The 19102-nt window shown below is 48.9% G+C and overlaps 1 protein-coding gene, 1 long non-coding RNA gene and 1 other non-coding gene across 9 annotated transcripts in view; 2 read left to right on the forward strand and 1 right to left on the reverse strand.

The window, feature by feature from the left end:
* Window positions 1–16170, forward strand: part of LOC127034684 (zinc finger protein 239-like) — a 139011-nt gene extending 122841 nt beyond the window's left edge. For 6 of the 7 annotated variants that reach the window (XM_050923828.1, XM_050923825.1, XM_050923830.1 and 3 more), the window contains 3 exons: window positions 10886–11012; window positions 13608–13724; window positions 14094–16170. In XM_050923828.1, the coding sequence (XP_050779785.1) occupies window positions 10886–11012; window positions 13608–13724; window positions 14094–14950 (1101 nt within the window). In that variant the 3' untranslated portion in view covers window positions 14951–16170. Of the gene's footprint in view, window positions 1–4943; window positions 5071–10885; window positions 11013–13607; window positions 13725–14093 lie in introns of all 7 variants that reach the window. The other variant, XM_050923827.1, reaches the window with a different exon arrangement.
* Window positions 1–19102, forward strand: part of LOC127034724 (uncharacterized) — a 170999-nt gene that overhangs the window by 121326 nt on the left and 30571 nt on the right. The gene's annotated exons all lie outside the window — the stretch shown is intronic.
* Window positions 18767–18838, reverse strand: TRNAC-GCA (transfer RNA cysteine (anticodon GCA)). Its single transcript has one exon. It is a non-coding gene; the product is annotated as a tRNA-Cys (tRNA).

The following is a 19102-nucleotide window of genomic DNA, read 5'->3' on the forward strand; positions in this document are numbered from 1 at the left end:
AGGGCAGTTTTCCCAGTGACCCAAAAAGGGGAGCATCTTATAGGGGGATGTGACCCGGTCTCCACCCAGTGGACAGTCAAATTAGTGCGCCGAGGCTGGTTGGAAAACAGCTGTCAATATAGATGCAGCACCCTCTGATCTCAGCGTACTGGGCCGGGGTCAGCTGATCAGAGAGGGGAATTGCCTCCAGCGGGGAACCAGCTTTTGTCTCAGGGAATAGATCCACTAAAGGGTCATTTCCTTACTCCTCCCAATGTCCACACACGGCCAACACCACATTCCCCCTGTCATAATATGGCTTCATCATATTCACATGGTACACCCGACGGTGATGTGCCCGGTTCGACAGCTCCACCACATAGTTTACTTCATTTAGCAGCCTGGAGTTTGTTTTTCCTCACGGGGATGAGAACCATCACCTGATCCCTGGCGGCGAAGGCGCAGGCCCGCGCCGTGCGGTCATACCAGACCTTCTGCTTCCTCTGGGCTTGGACTAGATTGTCCCTGGCCAGGCCCATGAGCTCGGCAAGTCTTTCCCGGAAGCTCAGGACATACTCCACCACCGACTCTCCATCGGGAGTGGCCTTCCCCTTCCATTCGTCTCTCAGCAGGTCTTGGGGCCCCCTTACCTGCCTTCCATACAACAGTTCAGAAGGCGAAAACGCAGTAGATTCCTGGGGTACCTCCCTATACGCAAACAGCAGGTGAGGTAAATACTTGTCCCAGTCCTGCGGGTGCTGGTTCATAAATGTTTTTAGCATCATCTTTAGCGTCCTGTTGAACCTTTCCACCAGCCCGTTGGACTGGGGGTAATATGCTGAGGCCTAGTTGTACCGGACCCCACATTTCTGCCATAAGTACCGGAGCAGGGCCGACATGAAATTGGACCCCTGGTCCGTTAAGACTTCCTTGGGGAACCCCACCCGGCTGAAAATGGTCAGCAGCGCTTCTGCCACGGTGTCTGCTTCGATAGAGGACAAGGCCACCGCCTTGGAGTAGTGAGTGGCGAAATCTACCAGCACCAGAATGTATTTTTTCCCCGACCAGATCGTCTTGCTGAGTGGTCCCACTATGTCCATGGCCACCTTTTGGAAAGGGTCTTCTATGATGGGTAAAGGCCTCAAAGCCGCTTTCCCCTTGTCCTGGGCCTTCCCCACGCTCTGGCAGGGGTCACAGGATTGGCAGTACTGTCTGACATGGGTAAAGGCCCCAGGCCAGTAGAAGTTCTGTAGCAGCCTCTGCCTGGTACGTCGGATTCCCTTGTGCCCTGCGAGAGGGATGTCATGGGCCAGGTACAGTAGCTTGTGGCGAAACTTTTGGGGAACCACCAGCTGCCTCCTGATCCCCCATGACTCTGCTTCCCCGGGGGGAGCCCATTCTTGGTACAGGAACCCCTTCTCCCACAGGAAACTCTCCTTGCAACCTCTCCTCATGGTCTGTACCGCACTGAGGTCAGCCCGGTCCCTGGGCTTCCTCAAGGAGGGATCTTTCTGCAGCTCGGCCTGGAACTCAGCAGCTGGGACAGGGAAGGGGACCTGCTGTCTCTCGCTGGCTGGGTCTGAGGCCGCAGCCTCTCTGAGCTATGTCCCTGGGTGTTCCCTCCCCACCAGGTTAGGGTTCTGCGCCTCGGGCAGAGTACCTTCCCCATTGTTGGGGTGCAGTGCCCTGCACTGACTCTGACTACGGGTCACGGCCAGGGCACCCTGGGCGTTACTTTGACAGTCCTCGAGGTGTCCCCCCCCATTAACACCTCCTTGGGCAAATGTGGGTGTACCCCCACATCCTTGGGGCCCTCCTTGGCCCCGTACTTCAGGTGAACCCTCGCCATGAGCACCTTGAATGGGGTCCCGCCCATGCCCATCGGGGTCAGGTAGGTGTCAGGCACCGTCTGATCTGAGGCCACCATCCCGGGCCGGGCCAGTGTCACCTCTGCGCCCGTGTCCCAGTACCCAGTGACCTCCCTCCCATCTACCTCCAGGGAAACCAGGCACTCTCTCCGGCGGGGCAGCCCTGCGCCCACCCTGTAAACCAAAAACCCAGAGCCTGGAGCATCCAGCCCCCCAGAGGAGCTGACCTGGGGCCCTCCTCCCTCCTTCACAAGTTGTACGCTGCCAGCCCCTCTTTCCTGGGAATGTTGCCCCTCATCCGACTGGGTCTTTACCCAGTCAACCCTCTGTGGTTGGGTCTGCTCGGTCTGTCCCTGAGCTTGGGGCACTGGGCCCATATGTGCCCTTGTTGGCCACAGTGATAGCAGCCCAAGTCTCGTGGGTCCCCTCAAGTGGGTTGGATGGACCTGATGCTGGATGTTCCCTTTAGTGGGGTTTCTCCATAGGCCCCCGCTGGGAGGTCCCATGGTGACTCTCTCCGTTAAGGCAGGCCTGCTCCTTCGAGACTCCTCCCTGTTATCCCCTGCCCAGCTGTCCACAAATTGGTCAGCCAGCTGGCCTGCATGCTGCAGGTTCTCCGGCTTCTGGTCCATCAACCACAGCCTCAGGTCGGACGGGCACTGCTCGTAGAGGTGCTCCAGTATGAATAGGTCAAGCAGGTCCTCTTCAGTTTGGGCCCCAGCTGTCCACTTGCGGGCGTACCTCTGCGCCCGGTTGGCCAGTTGTAGGTATGTGACCTCACGGGTTTTATGCTGACTCCAGAACCTTTTCCGGTACATCTCAGGAGTCAGCCCAAACTCGCGGAGCAGGGCCTGTTTGAACAGCTCGTAGTCCCCTGCCTCCACCCCTTTCATTCGGCTGTACACCTCCACAGCTGTGGAGTCCAGTAAGGGGGTGAGAAATGAGATCCTGTCTGCAGGGTCAACACTGTGCAGCTCGCAGGCATTCTCAAAGGCCGTCAGGAAGGTATCTATGTCCTCCCCCTCCTTACGCCGGGCCAGGAAGCACTTATCAAAGCTCTTTGTAGGCTTGGATCCCCCCTCTCTCACCGCAGCCGGGGCCCCACTGCTCGTCAGCTGGGCCAGTTCCAGCTCATGCTTACGCTGGTTCTCCTCTTGTTTACGCTGGTTCTCCCGCTCCTTCAGTTCTTGCCTCCTTAACTCGAGCTCTTCCCATCTCAGCTCCCTATCATATTCCAGCCGCATCCACTCCACGGATGCCGAGCGTCGCTGGGGCGATCCCCTGCTGGGGGGTGAGCTTCGCCGGGAGGATACCCTGCTGGGCGATGAGCTTCGCTGGGAGAATCCCCTGCTGGCCGAGGGGGTCACGGTGCCCTCGGTATTCACTGGGCTCCTCCCCACCCTTCCCCTAGGCATAGGAACAGGGGGTCTCGGGAAGCCCTCAGCCGCTGGCTGACCACTCCCAGCAGGGACAGACACTGGTGCCTGCGCTGCATCTGCCAGGTTGCTTCCCTCAGAGACAGGGATTGGTTCGTTCAAGTGATCTCCGTCCTCCAGCTGGGCAATCAGCTGGTCTTTGGTGAGCCTCCCTCTGCGCAGCCCCCTCTGCTTGCACAGCTCCACCAGGTCACACTTGCACCGCTTGGCATACATCTTCCTGCTGGCCACTCGCAGGCCGGGGTGCTCCCCGCTTCCCATGGTTTCCAGGGAAACCCCGAGTGCACCAGCCCTTCTTGAGGTCACCACCTCTCTGCCAGGGTCGAGCTGCAGACTCCTCCGCCCCTGGGACCACTCACTGCAATCCGCAAGGGGACCCTGTTATTGCAAAGTCCTTCTCACTGGGCACACACTCCCAGGGGTTAATCACCCCTGAAGTCGTCCTTCGTTTTACTGCTCCCCAGTCACTTACTGCAGGAAGCGCTGTCCATGGGGTGCAGTATTTCCCGCTGCTGCCACCAGTTGTCACGGAGTGTGGGGGAGTCCGGTCCTGCACCCCTCTTCCTGGGACCCACAGTGATTCTCAGCCAGCCAGTAAAACAGCAGGTTTATTGGACAACAGGAACGCAGGTTACAGCAGAGCTTGTAGACACAGTCAGGACCCCTCAATCGAGTCCTTCTGGGGATTCAGGGTGCTTGAATCCCAGCTTAGGATTCCCTGAATTCCCACCACCCAGCCCCAAACCGAAACTGAACTAACTCCCCTACAGCCGGCCCCTTCCTTTGCCCAGTTTCCCGGGCAAAAGGTGCTGACACCGTTTCCCCCCTACCTGGCTCAGGTTACAGGGCTAGGTCCTGTCCCTCACCTGAAGTCCTACCCGGCTCTCTCACCTCCACACAAACAGTCCCTACTCCATCACAACATTAACAGTCCACTATGCTCCTCCAGCAGGTCTTTCAAAACTCTAGTTATCTGGACCCACTGATTTAAACACATCTAACTTTAATAGCTGCTGTTTAACATCCTCGTGAGTTACTTCTGGAACAGAAAGACTGTCAGCGTCATCGTTTTATGATATGAGTTACATCATCTGTTTGTCTCCAAATCCAGGAGAGAAATATTTATTGAACATTTTTACCTCTTTTGCATGATTGTTGATAATTCTGCCATTTCCCTCCAGTAATTTATCACTACCATTGTTAGGATTAATTTTGTCCTTTTAAAAACTTCCTTCTTTTTTTCATTGGTTGATCATTGATTTCTGATGGCTTCGCTTGCCAACTTTCTACAATTCTGACCTTCTAACTTAAATTCTTTACTATTGACTTCTCCTTTCTTCCATATATTTTACTTGGAGAGTGTTGGGATTCCTACCAGGGAGCCACCAGCAGGGTCCAGAGACAGCCCCATCTCCTATATTAAGCTCTGGCTAGTAGCTATGTGATAAATGTGAAGACCCTGCCTCCGTCTGTCAGCTAGGAGACACAAAGTTTCTCTCTTTCCACCCTCTGATGCCTCCTGGCCGCTCTAGGCAAGGTGAAGTGGGACTCTGTTAACATGTGCGTCCCAGAGCTTCCATTTCCCTGGTGCTGCTGTTCTGTGAATAGTGGGGTTGTGAGTGGGCAGCAGGTACTGAGTGTTGGACTCTTTCTCTTTCAGGAGCCGGTGACTTTTGAGGAGGTGGCTGTGTATTTCACCAGAGAGGAATGGGCTCTGCTGGACCCTGTTCAGAGAGCCCTCTACAGGGATGTCATGCAGGAGAACTATGAGACGGTGACCTTGCTGAGTAAGGAGTCCTGTCCCCTGGGTTATTAGAAGCTGTGGGGTCTCTAAAGAACCTGAGCAGTAATAACTCTATACCTTTATTCATCATCCAAGTTTTGACAAGTTTCTTTGTCCCCATTTTTTTCCTTTCTCCCATATACTAGCAGGGAGGGAGGAGGGAACGCAAGAAGCTCCCAGGACACCGGGAGGTGGTGCCAGCTGCTATTAATGGGAAGAAGCGGAGGGGAGTATGGAGGAAGGGCACCCAGGAAGTGGGCTGGGTGGGTCAGTGGGAGGGAGGAGAGGTTTGGGGATCTAGAGCTGTGGGGGATCCCAGTCCTTTAACCCTGAATCCCTACCCAAACCTCAGGTAAATCCCTGACCTCAGCATAACCACTCTCACAAAGCCTCAACTTAATATAAGGCCCTGAACTGTAGCAAGCTTAGGCTACGTTTACTAAATCATATCACTAAATCGACCACGGCTAGATTGATCTCAGAGCGTCAATCCCGGCTGTAGTGTCGACCTGCCCTTAATAACCCATTTATTTATGTTCACCTCCTTGCCCCTTCATACATGTTCCAAGCTAATAAGCAATATTCTGATCATGACATCTTACCTCTAGCGAGTATAAAATTGCCCACAAGACGTGAGACTAGGTCATAATCAGTTCCTTCTGTATGGGGTTTTTCATCCCCTTCCTAGCATGTGCTCTGAACTGCAGACTCAGCTAATGGAAAGTCAAGAGCACAACAACAACAACCTTGTGTCTTCTTTAACATCCAATAATAGTCTCTCTGGTGTTGATGAACCTTTCCTGCCAGGCAGGGTGTAATGCATTCGGCTGCTAATCAGCACTTCACCTAGGTAAAGTCTCTCTCCTGTCTGGTGCTTTACAGAGCCAGAGAGGCTCACAATGCAGCTAGTCAGATATTAACCCAGGCAGCAGCTCAATAAAGCATTCAATAAAGTGTAAATGCATCCTTATAATCCTAATACCTGTTTTAACAATACTAACACAGGTGAGTCAGACTGATTCCCCTGTGGGTTTGTCCATGTTCAATTAAGACATAGAGGCTTGTATAAGAGCTAACACCTCATCTGCCAGTATCACAGGCAGAATGGGCAGGGATGGTGTCTCTAGCCTCTGTTTGCCAGAAGCTGGGAATGGGTGACGGGGTGGATCATTTGATGATTACTTGTTCTGTTCATTCCCTCTGAAGCACCTGGCATTGGCCACTGAGCTAGATGGACCATTGGTCTGATGCAGTGGGCAGCTCTGATGTTCTTATGTTCACAGTCTCTGTCAGGAGTATCTACTCATTTGGACTCACTGGGGAGACACAGAAAGAAGGAAGATGTGCTGAGGCAAGAAGGCCCAATCTCAGCGCCCCCAGGGTCTCACTTCCCAAAAGCTAAAACTAGGCCCAGCCCATGAAAGGGGCACTGCCAGGAGAGACTGTATAAAGGCTGGAGCATCAAACAGCTTTGTAAACCTGAGAGAGCTGCCTTGGGAACAGTGACAGGGAGAATCCCCCAGAGTGACTCCTTCGATTCTGCTCTTCTCTGGCCTTTGGTTCATAGAATTACAGAACTGGAAGGGACCTCGCGAGGTCATCTAGGCCAGTCCCCTGCACTCAAGGCAGGGCTCAGTATTATCTAGACAATCTCTGACAGGTGTTTGTCTAACCTGCTCTTTAAAATCCCCAATGATGGAGATTCCACAACCTCCCTAGGGAATTTATTCCAGTGTTTAACCATTCTGACAGGGAGGTTTTTTTTTCCTAATCTCCATCCTAAACCGCCTTTGCTGCAATTTAAATCCATTGTTTCTTGTCCTATCCTCAGTGGTGAAGAAGAACAGTTGTTCTCCGGCATCGTTGTAACAACCTTTTATGTACTTGAAAACTGTGATCATGTCCCCTCTGAGTCTTCCCCAGTTTTTTTCAATCTTCCTTCATAGGTCATGTTTTCTAGATCTTCAATCATTTTTGTTGCTCTTCTCTAGACTTTCTGTAATTTGTCCACATCTTTCTTGAAATGTGGCACCCAGAACTGGACACATTACTCCAGTTGAGACCTAATCAGTGTGGAATAGAGCGGAAGAATTTCTTCTCATGTCTTGCTTACAATACTCCTGCTAATACATCTCAAAATGAAACCTGCTTTTTAGCAACACTGTTGACTCCTATTTAGCTTGTGATCCACTCTGACCCCCGGATCCCTTTCCACAGCATTCCTTCCTAGGCAGTTATTTCCCATTTTGTATGTATGCAGCTGATTGTTCCTTCTTAAATGAAGCACTTTGGATTTGTCCTGATTGAATTTCATCGTATTTACTTCAGACCATTTCTCCAGTTTGTCCAGGTGATTTTGAATTTCAGTTCTAGCCTCCAAAGTCCTTGCAACCCCTCCCAGCTTGGTATTGCCCACAAACTTGATAAGTGTAACAGAGAGACTCTGCTGCTATGAGGGTTTCACCGTGTGTCAGAGGGTTACACCCTGGTAGGAGGGGGCTAGGCCTGTACTGGAATAAGGACACTCTGTGCTTCACAGTGTGGCAGAACCTGGAATGTCCATTAGCAGGGGAAAATCCTGGGGGGAATCAACATGTGGAAAGGAAAGAAACCCTGTCTGAATTCTCTCACATTGCTCTTCTCACCCTGGCAGGCCACAGATTAACGTCCATGTTTTGCTCCAGATCATCCCATCCTTCCAGGGGGAAGGAAATGGCTGCAGTGGAGCTGGCTCAGGTAAGGGATTCTCAGGGAGCTGGTGGTGGGTTCTGCTTGGAGGGAGAGAAGCAGTAAATGTATAGGAGGGTGGGAGCCAGTGATGAGCTGCCAAAATATTAACAGGTTCCCTTCTCCTCACTTCACGAGGGGGTCATGCCCCCTCTGGGGGTCGTGCCCCATCCAACCCTCCATGCTCCTTGACACCCCCTCGGGACTCCTGACCCATCCTCCCCCATTCCCTGTCCCTTAACTGCCCCCCACCACCTCATCCAACCCCTGCTCCTTCCTGACTGCCCCACTAGACACTTGCCACCATTCAATCCCCTTGTTCCCTGCCCTCTGACCGCCCCGACCCCTATCCACCCCCCCACAACCCACTGAACACCCTCTCCCTGCCCCTTTACCACACTGCCTGGGGCCAGGACCCCGGGTCCTCTCTGCCGGGACCACGACTGGTGCCACAGGACCCGACTCCCCGAGCTGGGCTAGAGCCGCTCGGCCAGGACCGATGCTGCAGGGCCCAAGCTGGGCCGGGTTGGAGCTGCTCGGCCGGGACCAGCCCGAGCCAGGAGTGCTTGGCCGGGACCCCGCTGGGGCACTCGGCCGGGGCCAGGTTGAGCCAGACTGGGTCGCGCGCGCTGTCCCCTCCCCGGCCCAGCTTACCTGCCTGCTGCTTGTTTCAGGCTTCCCGCGAACATTTGATTCGCGGGAATCAGGTGATTGGGAGGAGAAGGAGGGCGGAGCATTCATAGGAGAGGAGGAGGTGAGCTGGGGCCAGAGGCCAGGTGGACAGCTGCCCGAGCCTTTGTTAAATTTAAAAGCTTTTTTAGAACCAGTTGTCCTGAAACAACCCGTTCTAAAAAGGCTTCTAAATTTAACAACCGGTTCATGCAACCCGGCTGGAGCTCACCACTGGTGGGAGCTGCTAGAGGTGGTGGGAGGCAGGAAATATCTTGGGTGGAGAAAGGGAGGGGACAGGATGTGACAAACCTGCTGAGACTTGTGTACTCTAGGGTGTGATGGGTGGTCACCCCAGGGTGCAGTCTGGGGGGCTTCTAGGAACCACTGTGCCCTCTAACCCTCAAGCTGGGCTGGCCCTTCTCATCCTGCTTTGCTGGAGATTCAGCCAGCGTCTCCAGGGCCTGTTATCACCCAACACGACAGCAGGTGGCGCCATGCAGCCAACTAAGCTACCATGTGGCAGGAACCCTTTGTTCTAACCTCAGTTCCCAGTCCAGTCTGTGGAAGAATACAGGTACCAAAATGAAGTTCATTGTCATGTGGTCTGGTCACATGCTCTAGCATGGCCTGCTGAGTCATAGTAGCCATGACTCATAGACTGGCTGAAACATTCACAAGAAGGCTAAGCTCTTCCATGGTCCATTGTCTTTGTTGATGAGCCATCAGCACTGTCTGTCTTCTTCATTGTTGTACCTGAAAGGCTCGTTGTGGGTATTACCCAGAGTAAGCACATTTGAAAGACAGATACAGAGTCAATATCCATAACTTCAGATACAAACATGATTCGCGCACACAGGTAGGATTATCATATTCAGCAAATCATAACTTTTCAAGTGACACCGCACATGACTCCTCGTGTACAAAATGCCTCATAATTATGTCCTAATCATATTATAATCCTGCCACTATATTCAATATGGGCGTGTAGTGTGAGATAGGTCCTAATTTCAAGGCACAGGAGTTGGGAATGGAACTTCCTGCCTTTGTGGAACAGGAAATAACCCTCTAGCCAGGGCTGGGAAATCTACCCAAACTCCCAGTGCTGAAACTCGAACCTACTGACACTTCATTAGTTACCCCCATCCCCAGTCTTTGTGACAACTGCAAACTTTATCAGTGATGATTTTATATTTTCTTCTAGATCATTGATAAGAATGTTAAATAGCACAGGGCCAAGATCCAATCCTTGCGGGAACCCACTAGAAAGAAATCCACTCGACCATGGTTTCCTATTTAAAATCCCAGTTTTTTAATCTATTTAATGTATGCCATGTGTATTTTGTATCTTTCTAGTCAAAATATTGTGCTGAACCAACTCATATGCCTACGTACATTACATCAGTACTATTAGCTGCAACCAAATTTTGATCTCATTCAATAAGGATATCCAGTTAGTTTGATAGGATCTGTTGTGTCTAAACCTTTTTAATGGGTACTAATTATATTACCCTCCTTTCTTTATTAATGAAATCCAGTATCGGCTGCTCCATTCTCTTGCCCAGTATCGATTTCAGACTGACACACTTGTAATTAGCTGCGTCATCTCTTTTATACTTTTTAAATATTGGAATGGCATTAGCTTTATTCCAGTCTTCTGGAATTTCCCAAGTGTTCCAAGTCCTAATTAAAATCAACATTAACAGTCCACCACGCTCCTCCAGCAGGTCTTTCAAAACTCTAGTTATCTGGACCCCCTGATTTGAACACATCTAACTTTAATAGCTGCTGTTTAACATCCTTGTGAGTTACTTTTGGAATGGAAAGACTGTCAGCGTCAACATCTTATGATATGAGTTACATCATCTGTTTGTCTCCAAATCCAGGAGAGAAATATTTACTGAACACTTTTACCTCTTCTGCATGATTGTTGATAATTCTGCCGTTTCCATCTAGTAATTTACCACTACCATTGTTAGGATTAATTTTGTCCTTTTAAAAACTTCCTTCTTTTTTTCATTGGTTGATCATTGATTTCTGATAGCTTCCCTTGCCAACTTTCTACAATTCTGACCTTCTAACTTAGATTCTTTACTACTGACTTTCCCTTTCTTCCATATATTTTATTTGGAGAGTGTTGGGATTCCTACCAGGGAGCCACCAGCAGGTCCAGAGACAGCCCCATCTCCTATATTAAGCTCTGGCTAGTAGCTATGTGATAAATGTGATGACCCTGCTGCTGTCTGTCAGCTGGGAGACACAAAGTTTCTCTCTTTCTACCCTTTGATGCCTCCTGGCTGCTCTAGGCAAGGTGAGATGGGACTCTGTTAACATGTGCCTCCCGGAGCTTCCATTTCCCTGGTGCTGCTGTTCTGTGAATAGTGGGGAAGCAGGTCCTAAGTGTTGGATTCTTTCTCTTTCAGGAGCCGGTGACTTTCAAGGAGGTGGCTGTATATTTCACCATGGAGGAATGGGCTCTGCTGGACCCTGTTCAGAGAGCCCTCTACAGGGATGTCATGCAGGAGAACTATGAGACGGTGACCTCTCTGGGTAAGGAGTCCTGTCCCTTGGGTTATTAGAAGGTGTGGGATCTCTAAAGAACCTGAGCAGTAATAACTCTATATCTTTATTCATCATCCAAGTTTTGACAAGTTTCTTTGTCCCCATTTTTTTCCTTATCTCCCATACACTAGCAGGCAGCAGGGAGGGAGGAGGTAATGAGAGACGAGGAGGGAACACAAGAAACTACCAAGACGCCAGGAGGTGGTGCCAGCTGCGAGTAATGGGAAGAAGGAGAGGGGTTGTGGAGGAAGGGCACCCAGGAAGTTGGCTGGGTGGGTCAGTGGGAGGGAGGAGAGGTTTTGGGATCTAGAGCTGTGGGGATCCCAGACCTTTAACCCTGAATCCCTTCCCAAACTTCAGGTAAATCCCTGACTTCAGCATAACCACTCTCACAAAGCCTCAACTTAATATAAGGCCCTGAACTGTAGAAAGCTTAGGCTACATTTACTAAATCCTGTCACTAAATCGACCACGGCTAGATCGATCTCAGAGCGTCAATCCCGTCTGTAGTGTCGACTTGCCCTTAATAACCCATTTCTTTATGTTCACCTCCTTGCCCCTCCATGCATGTTCCAAGCTAATCAACAATACTCTGATCATGGCATCTTACCTCTATAAGTATAAAATTGCCCACAAGACATGAGACTAGGTCATAAATCCTAAAATCAGGGCGTGGTCAAGAAGAATGAGAGTTTGGAGAGAGTCTTGTCCCCCCTCTTCCCATCTGCAGCAGCCACAAGCTGTCTTCCCTCCAGGCTCCTTGGATCTTTGAGCCTGTCCCTCCTGAGGTTGCGTGGCCCAGTTCTTTTTTCTTTCATTCTCCTTTTCCGGAAGAATTAGAGGCTGTTGCTCCTGAATTTTAGCATTTAATTCCCCAGCCTTCTTCTCACACTGGAGGAGTTTAATTCTCCCTCTCATTACATCTGAGTCACTAGATTTCCTAATGCCCCAAAATGTGCTTTTGCAATGTCACAGTTCAGGGGTAGCTAAGCCTTTGACCTGCCTCCGTGGTCTGCTCAAGGAATGGCCCTTCAGGTATCAGACCTCTAGCCAGCCCCTCTCTATGTGTAGGGACCCACATGCCTCTCCTTTTTTACCAGTGTGTGAGGATTGCAGCTTGTCCTCCACTGTGTTCGCTGGATTAATGTCCAGTTCCTGTGCTTTGCTTTCTCTCCAGGGGCTGTGAGCAGTGTGTCTGAGATAGAGGTGGGAATTTTGGTGATACTTGTATGATGCCAATACACACCTCAGTTTCTTGCTGTGATTGGTATTGCTATGATTATAAAGAGCAGGAGACATGAGATGTTTTGGCACGTAGCTGTCAGGGGATGATATGAATGGGTCATTAAGGACTGGCTGGGAGTAACCTACATCAGTGTAATACCCGACAGAGACAAGGGAATGACTGTCACCCAGGGCTTCCCAGAGGATTCAGGGGGCCTGGGGTCTTCGGCAGTGTGTCCCCCTTATCCGCTCTGACACCGCAGAGCGTTTACCCTGTGTCCCTCTTATCCTCTCTGACACCACAGAGCATTTTCCCTGTGTCCCCATTACCAGCTCTGATGCCGCAGAGCATTTACCCTGTGTCCTCGTTCCCTGTTCCTGTTCCCCCTCCTGTTTGACTCAGTTTATATAGTAATATTCTCAGCTGTACCTTTGCTTAACCAATCATTGTACTGAAATTTAATTAACCAATCCTAACACATTGAAACATAATTCTCTAACCAATTGTATCCCACTACCCTAATTAACATACACTTAGCAAAATTAATTATACAGCAGACAAAAACAATTAGAGAACCAGACTGATTAACATTGTAGAAGTGGTGGCCATAAAGATAAAACAATACAAAAGTGAGGGTTTCACAACCACAAGCATTGAGAAGTGATTTCTTGCCAAACAGGCTGCTATCAAACTAAGTTTTCTTTAACCATCTTAAGATCTGTTTCTTTATCTGGTGGTAATGGGCACTATCAGGACAGGATCATCTTCCTAACAGCCCAATAGCACCTTATTTCAGTGTGACTGGTTTGGGATGTGAGGATGTGATCCTTTGCTTCCTAGCTTATGGCTGTCCCTGCTGCTTAGTCAAAGGCCTTAGCCTAAGGACAAGGCCTCAGACTGTCACGGTAAGAGAAGGCCTTTACAAATACAGACAGTGATTTTGATTCTTTGTTTTCATACTCCTGTAAGTAGCTAAGTGATAAAAATACCCCTGAGTTCTTTAACTATAGGCTTTACAGGCAGGCCTGAATATCTCTATTCTAACAGTGGGTTCTATCCCTTCCCCCATTCTGTGTCTGTCTTGTATATTTAGATTGTAAATTCTTCAGGGCATGGGCCATCTACTGTTCTGTGTTTGTACTTGTCCTAGCACAATGGGGACCCACTGTTAGTTGCTCCTTAGCACTAATGTAATGAATATGATTTGTAATCATAATAACTCTCCTGCCACTTTGAGCCAAGGAAGCTGGCCTTGGGATGTTACTGCTTAACAATGAGCTGGGGGTTAAAACCATGGACTATTCTTTGTGACAAGTATTCCACAAATTCCACTGACCTCCCTGGTTCTTTGCCTGCAGCAGGGTTTCCAGTTTCCAAACCTGATGAGATCTCACAGCTGGAAAGAGCAGAAGAGCCGTGGGTCCCAGACCTCCAGGGCTCTGAGGAAGAAGTGCTTCCAAGAGCTGCCTTCCCAGGTGAGGACTTGGTTAAACCAACTCAACAACTGTGTGGGAATGCAGGAAACATTTGGGATGCCCTACAAAGACCCTGTGAACTCTCCAAGTTCAGGATTGTTCCCTGCAGATGTGGAATCATTATGGCAGATGTCACTCATGGCTTCCCTCCTATTCTGACTGACAACTGGCAGCAGGTTGCTCCCCGATCTCACTTTCCCCTGAGTGCTCTCATGAGATGCAGACCAAAACTGATCCCTTTTTCTCTCGTCTGGGGAAGGTTTGGGGGAAGATCAGCTGCTGATAGATTTGATCTCTTCCACACATATTTTGGATTGTTCATCCCTTTTTCCTTTCCTCTCTCTGAGATTTTCTTTCTTTCCGGTGCAGGTAGTGATCTATGTCTGGATTCTCTGTGTCTCCCATCGGGTGATGGGATGGTGAGTCAGACTGAGGAGGAGAAACCCCATCAGGAAGATGCTGAGCAAAGAGAACCACATGGGACATTATCATTAAGATCCAAAGGGAATGTTTCCGGGAGTTGTGCACTCCCAGAAAAACCAAAAGCCTGTGAGACTCAGGGGAGGCCAGAGGGAAACTTTAGTAGCTTCTCAGACCTTATAACAAGCGACAGAATCAACTCGGAAGAGAGACGCTACACATGCCATGAGTGCGGGAAAAGCTTCAATGAGAGCTCTACCCTTATCAGACATCAGACAATCCACACAGGTGAGAAACCTTATGGATGCTCTGTTTGTGGGAAATGCTTCATCGATAGTTCAGCCCTCATCTCACATCAACGAATCCACACAGGAGAAGCGCCGCACACTTGCTCAGAGTGCGGGAAAAGCTTCAGTCAGAACTCACACCTTATCAGACATCGGAAAATCCACACAGGAGAGAAGCCCTACACGTGCGATGAGTGCGGGAAAAGCTTTAGTAGGAGCTCACACCTTATCAGACATGAGAGAATCCACACAGGAGAGACGCCCTACACATGCGCGGAGTGTGGGAAAAGATTTAGTCGGAGCTCACACCTTATCAGACATGAGAGAATCCACACAGGTGAGACGCCCTACACATGCGCGGAGTGTGGGAAAAGCTTCAATCAGCGCTCGCACCTTATCACACATCAGAGAATCCACACAGGGGAGAAGCCATACACATGCTCTGAGTGCGGTAAAAGCTTCAGTTGGAGCTCTGCCCTGATCACGCATCGTAGAAGCCACAGAAGGGAGATGCTCTGAGTGCAGGAAAAGGTTCAGTCAGTGCTCAAGCTGCATTAGCCATCAGAAAATCCACATGAGAGAGAATTGTAATAAATCCCTTGACTAGAGTTGGCCAAAAAAATTTTTTTTAAAAAATCACATTTGCTAATTCCCACACAGAGATTTTTCCACCATCTTCACCGTGGTCTCTCAGCTCCACCAGATAAGTTGCCTGCTTCTGCCTTTTGCAGCTCATCCTCCTTTGGGGTCAGTCCTATGATCTTTTCTATCAACTCCTTTCCTTTTGAGTCATAGGAGTGTGTGTCCCTCTAGCCAGGAATGTTCATCAGCTCCAGGCTGGGGAGAGAGAGGTTTGATCCCAACTGTTGCAACCCTAAACCTTTGCTGAAGTTATCGGCCTGGCCAGTTGTCGGTCAGAGCAAAGCCGTGCCCAAATAAGGCAAGAGCCTTATAAGCCAGAGCTGTATGCAGTAATGCAAGTGTATTATAAAGAAAGGAATAGCATTCCGGGTGCCTGTCCCTGTGAGCCATATATAGACATGCAAGCCTGTCTCGGACAAAGAAGTAGCATGCCGTGTGCAGCCTCTGCTGACATAGGAGGCCCCAACCCAGCACCTGGAAGGTGAAGGAGCTAGGGACCAATCCGATGCTGACATATGTAATGGAAAACCAATCCGAAATCGACACGAGTAAAAGCCCCCAGACAAAACTGTAGCCTGCGCAAAGTCAGTAGGAGTTTTCTGCGTGTCAGCTCATCCTTTCAGCCAGGAGACCCCTCCATTTTTGCCGGCTCATGTCGTATTGTGTCATATAAACAAAACCACATCCCCCAATTCGTCATGTCCTTGGGGTCTGTGCTGCTGGTCAGTTATGTCTGGGTTGTGGTACGTATTCTGTAACTCCTGCAAGCAGCCTGCATTTGCTAACCCACCCCCGTCTCTACCCCCCTTCTTGTGTTTCTTGCCTGCTGTTTTATTATGGTCAAGTTTGTTTTTATAACTTGTTTTATTGCCTTGTCTTTATCTCCCTCCTTCTGCTTTCTGCCTGCTGTTTTATTCTGTGTATAAGGGATACGGTTAGCTTTGCTTTTATAGCCTGCTCTTTTTTTTGCTTTCCCTTTTTGTATAAAAAAGTATATAGTTTAAGTTAATAAGAGCGATTACTAATAAGTTAGTTTCCCTAGCCTAAAGTGTAACTATCCCTGCTAAATAAACGCAGCCATTTGGCTTTAAATCCTATTTTATTGTGTCTTGTTGTTCCTCCCCCATTAAAAAATCACTCAAACCTTATGTGTCGCAGACACCAACAAGGTACACTGAGGCAAAAACTACCTGTGCCTTCCATCCACTAGGACTGTACATGGCATTGGCTGCTCAACATAGTGATCTTAATGTAAAAAGTTGTAGTGCAGATACAGCCCAGGTGCCGTGATTGGCATTAGCTTTCCCCTTGACCTGACCTAAACTCCATCACTGTTCCTAGTCTAAACAAACCCTGAGCATCACGGTTATCCTGTTCCCCCATTTCAAAGCAATTGTTAGACATTGAGTTCTCCCTTGGGGAACAAATTGTTTCATTCCCAGTTGCTCTGATGTTGTTTCAGGTTGTGCTGGAGAGCAGATATTTTTATTATCATTTTCCGCATAAAAATATATTGAACTATAAAAAAGAGGAGGAACAGGGCAGGGATAGGGAAAAATGTCATTTCACCCATTGTAACAACAGACGTAGTTAGGGTAAGTCAGAGGGATTCCCTTATTCCCCATCACTCTCCTCCTTCAATCCATGCTAGAACCTAAGAATCCTTTTCCTTTCCCCAGTTGTGGGATGGGAGACTTCCAAAAGTGCTCCCTGTGCTATAGCACATGGCTAAGCTCAGAGAATAAACCCCAAATATCCCCTGAGCTTTCCTTTTTGAATTCTGTATTTCCAATTACTTCAAGCCTGGGCATTGTGATTATTTTCCAGTTTCTCTAGCACTGTTCCTACCACTGTTTCTGTAGCATTTTTTGTTTTTTACAGGACAGGGTTGTTATTCCTTTACCTAACCCCAATCTGGAAGGTCAGGGTGTCTGCTTTCTCTGGCCCCACCCCACAGACAAATCTGACAGGGTTGAACCTGCCAGGAGCAAACAAAAAGCCCCACCAGTCACACACACAAAGCAGACAGACACACACAAGACACAGAAGAAACTGAATTATTTGAGCTATCAACATTTCCACTTTCCCACAGCGTGTTAGTTCTGAGGATTGTTTTAATTTGTTTATTTTCTTGGAACCAGAACTGGGGAAAGAGAACACTGGAGTCAGTGGAATTACAGTAGGAAGGGATAAGTCTCATGATTCGTCACTAACCAAAGGCTTTGTAAACAGAGCGATAATGTTACTGAATGGTCTGGCTAACTCTGCAGTTAGAAACAATCAGCTCTATGGGTGGTAAATTGACAGAGGCTCAGCTGCTGATCATGAAATAGCAGCTGTTGAAAGGTAATGTGCTTCTATTTCAATGCCTCTGGAAGTACAGAAAACAATAATCTGTATTAAAGGCAAGCTGCCATTTCTCAGAGCCCCAATTTCTATTGTGTGTTACAGGAAGGTTTGAATGTGTAGCAGGTAGTTTGGTAAAGCTTAGCTATGTTATGTGTGTAACAGGCTCCTGCCCACCTCCAGCAGAGGTTACAATCACATACTATGGCAACTTACCAAATGTCACACAAATTAGTCTGTTCCTCCCCATATTCAGTCTCTGACCAGAATGTTAGAATGAGGCAGAGAACTGGGAAAGTATCACACAGTAGAAATACATTAAAAAGTGGGATTAATCAGAGCTGGGGTGCAGATAGAACCTGTTCTACAGCTGGTGAAGTGACAGGGACACACTCCCGCTAGTGCTTGCTCTGAAATAACAGCAGAAGCAGATCGAAGAGAATGAGCTCATGTGCGAGCTATGGGCAGCTGCCCTGTCAGTGCATCACTCACCTGGCAGGTGTTACACAAAACACAGCACTTCCCCTCTGTAAGAGAAACACTTCCCCCCACTGCCACCACTTCATTATACTGCCCGTGAGACTGTTTGTCCTGCAGGACCTTGATCTCTCCGGTTGGTCCATGGTGATTCATAAAAGCGCCATTAGGGGAGCAGGAGTCATCCCAATGGAAATCTCTTCACTTCTTGCTCAGTGTTACCTTCTTAGCCCTGGCTTTGGAGATGACCTTAGCCTTATCCTGTCTTGATTTTAGGTAGGATTTTGATCACCTTCTGGGGCTTGGCAGCTTAGAACTTTTGAGGGCTTTTCTCTGCCTTTTTGGTCCCCGCTGCAGTCAGTACATTCTAGAGATGAGCATGGTGACCTTCCTGAGGATCTTGACAGCTTTAGCCAGCTTCTTGGGGGCTATTTTCCTGCTCACAGCCACTGTCTTCTCATGACTTGTTCTGGGTGCCCAGCTGCTGGTTGACTGTGAAGGAGCCAAAGTGCTGGTGACTTTAGCCCGCACCAAGTTGCCTTTGCTCATCAGACTCCTGAACCCCAACTGGACGTGGTTCTTGTTCTTCTGCACAGCACAGCCCTGGAGAAGAGGGATCTGCAAATGTACATTCATATGACCCCTTTGTTTAATTGATGAAAACATAAAGTAGACACTCAGAGGATTGGAACAGATTTCAGCTGATGGTCAGGTTTGCTCGGTTTTTATGCATTTGGACAGTGAAATGTTGAGTGTTTATATTCATTTCAAGCAGCCCTGTATAGTGGAGCTCCTGAACATAATGGAGAATGGAAATGAAAATGTTTTCCCTTTTTTCAAAACTCAAAATAAAAAAATAAGAGGCATATTAGAGGGCACTTGGATTTGAAGCAAGGACCCCTTGATCTGCAGTCAAACACTCTACCACTGAGCTATACCCCCATGAGAGCAGATACTTTCCCCATTGTAGCTGAAGCACATCAGTGATTCCAATAGCAGGGGCAGGTTCTCTCTGGGGCACAGAGATTTTTTGGGGAGTTGGTGGCTCCTTTCTTTCCTCACCTTGGAGTAAACTCAGCTTTTTATTCCATGGTACATGTGTTATGGACTAACAACAGCAGCTTGAAGAAAGAGGAGAGTGAATATCTCACTCTCAGGGCTGAGGGTGTCCACGTCCCCTCTGTCTGAGCGTTGCCATTGCAGGAG

This window comes from Gopherus flavomarginatus, chromosome 15, assembly GCF_025201925.1.
Source record: "Gopherus flavomarginatus isolate rGopFla2 chromosome 15, rGopFla2.mat.asm, whole genome shotgun sequence".
Taxonomy (NCBI): Eukaryota; Metazoa; Chordata; order Testudines; family Testudinidae; genus Gopherus; species Gopherus flavomarginatus.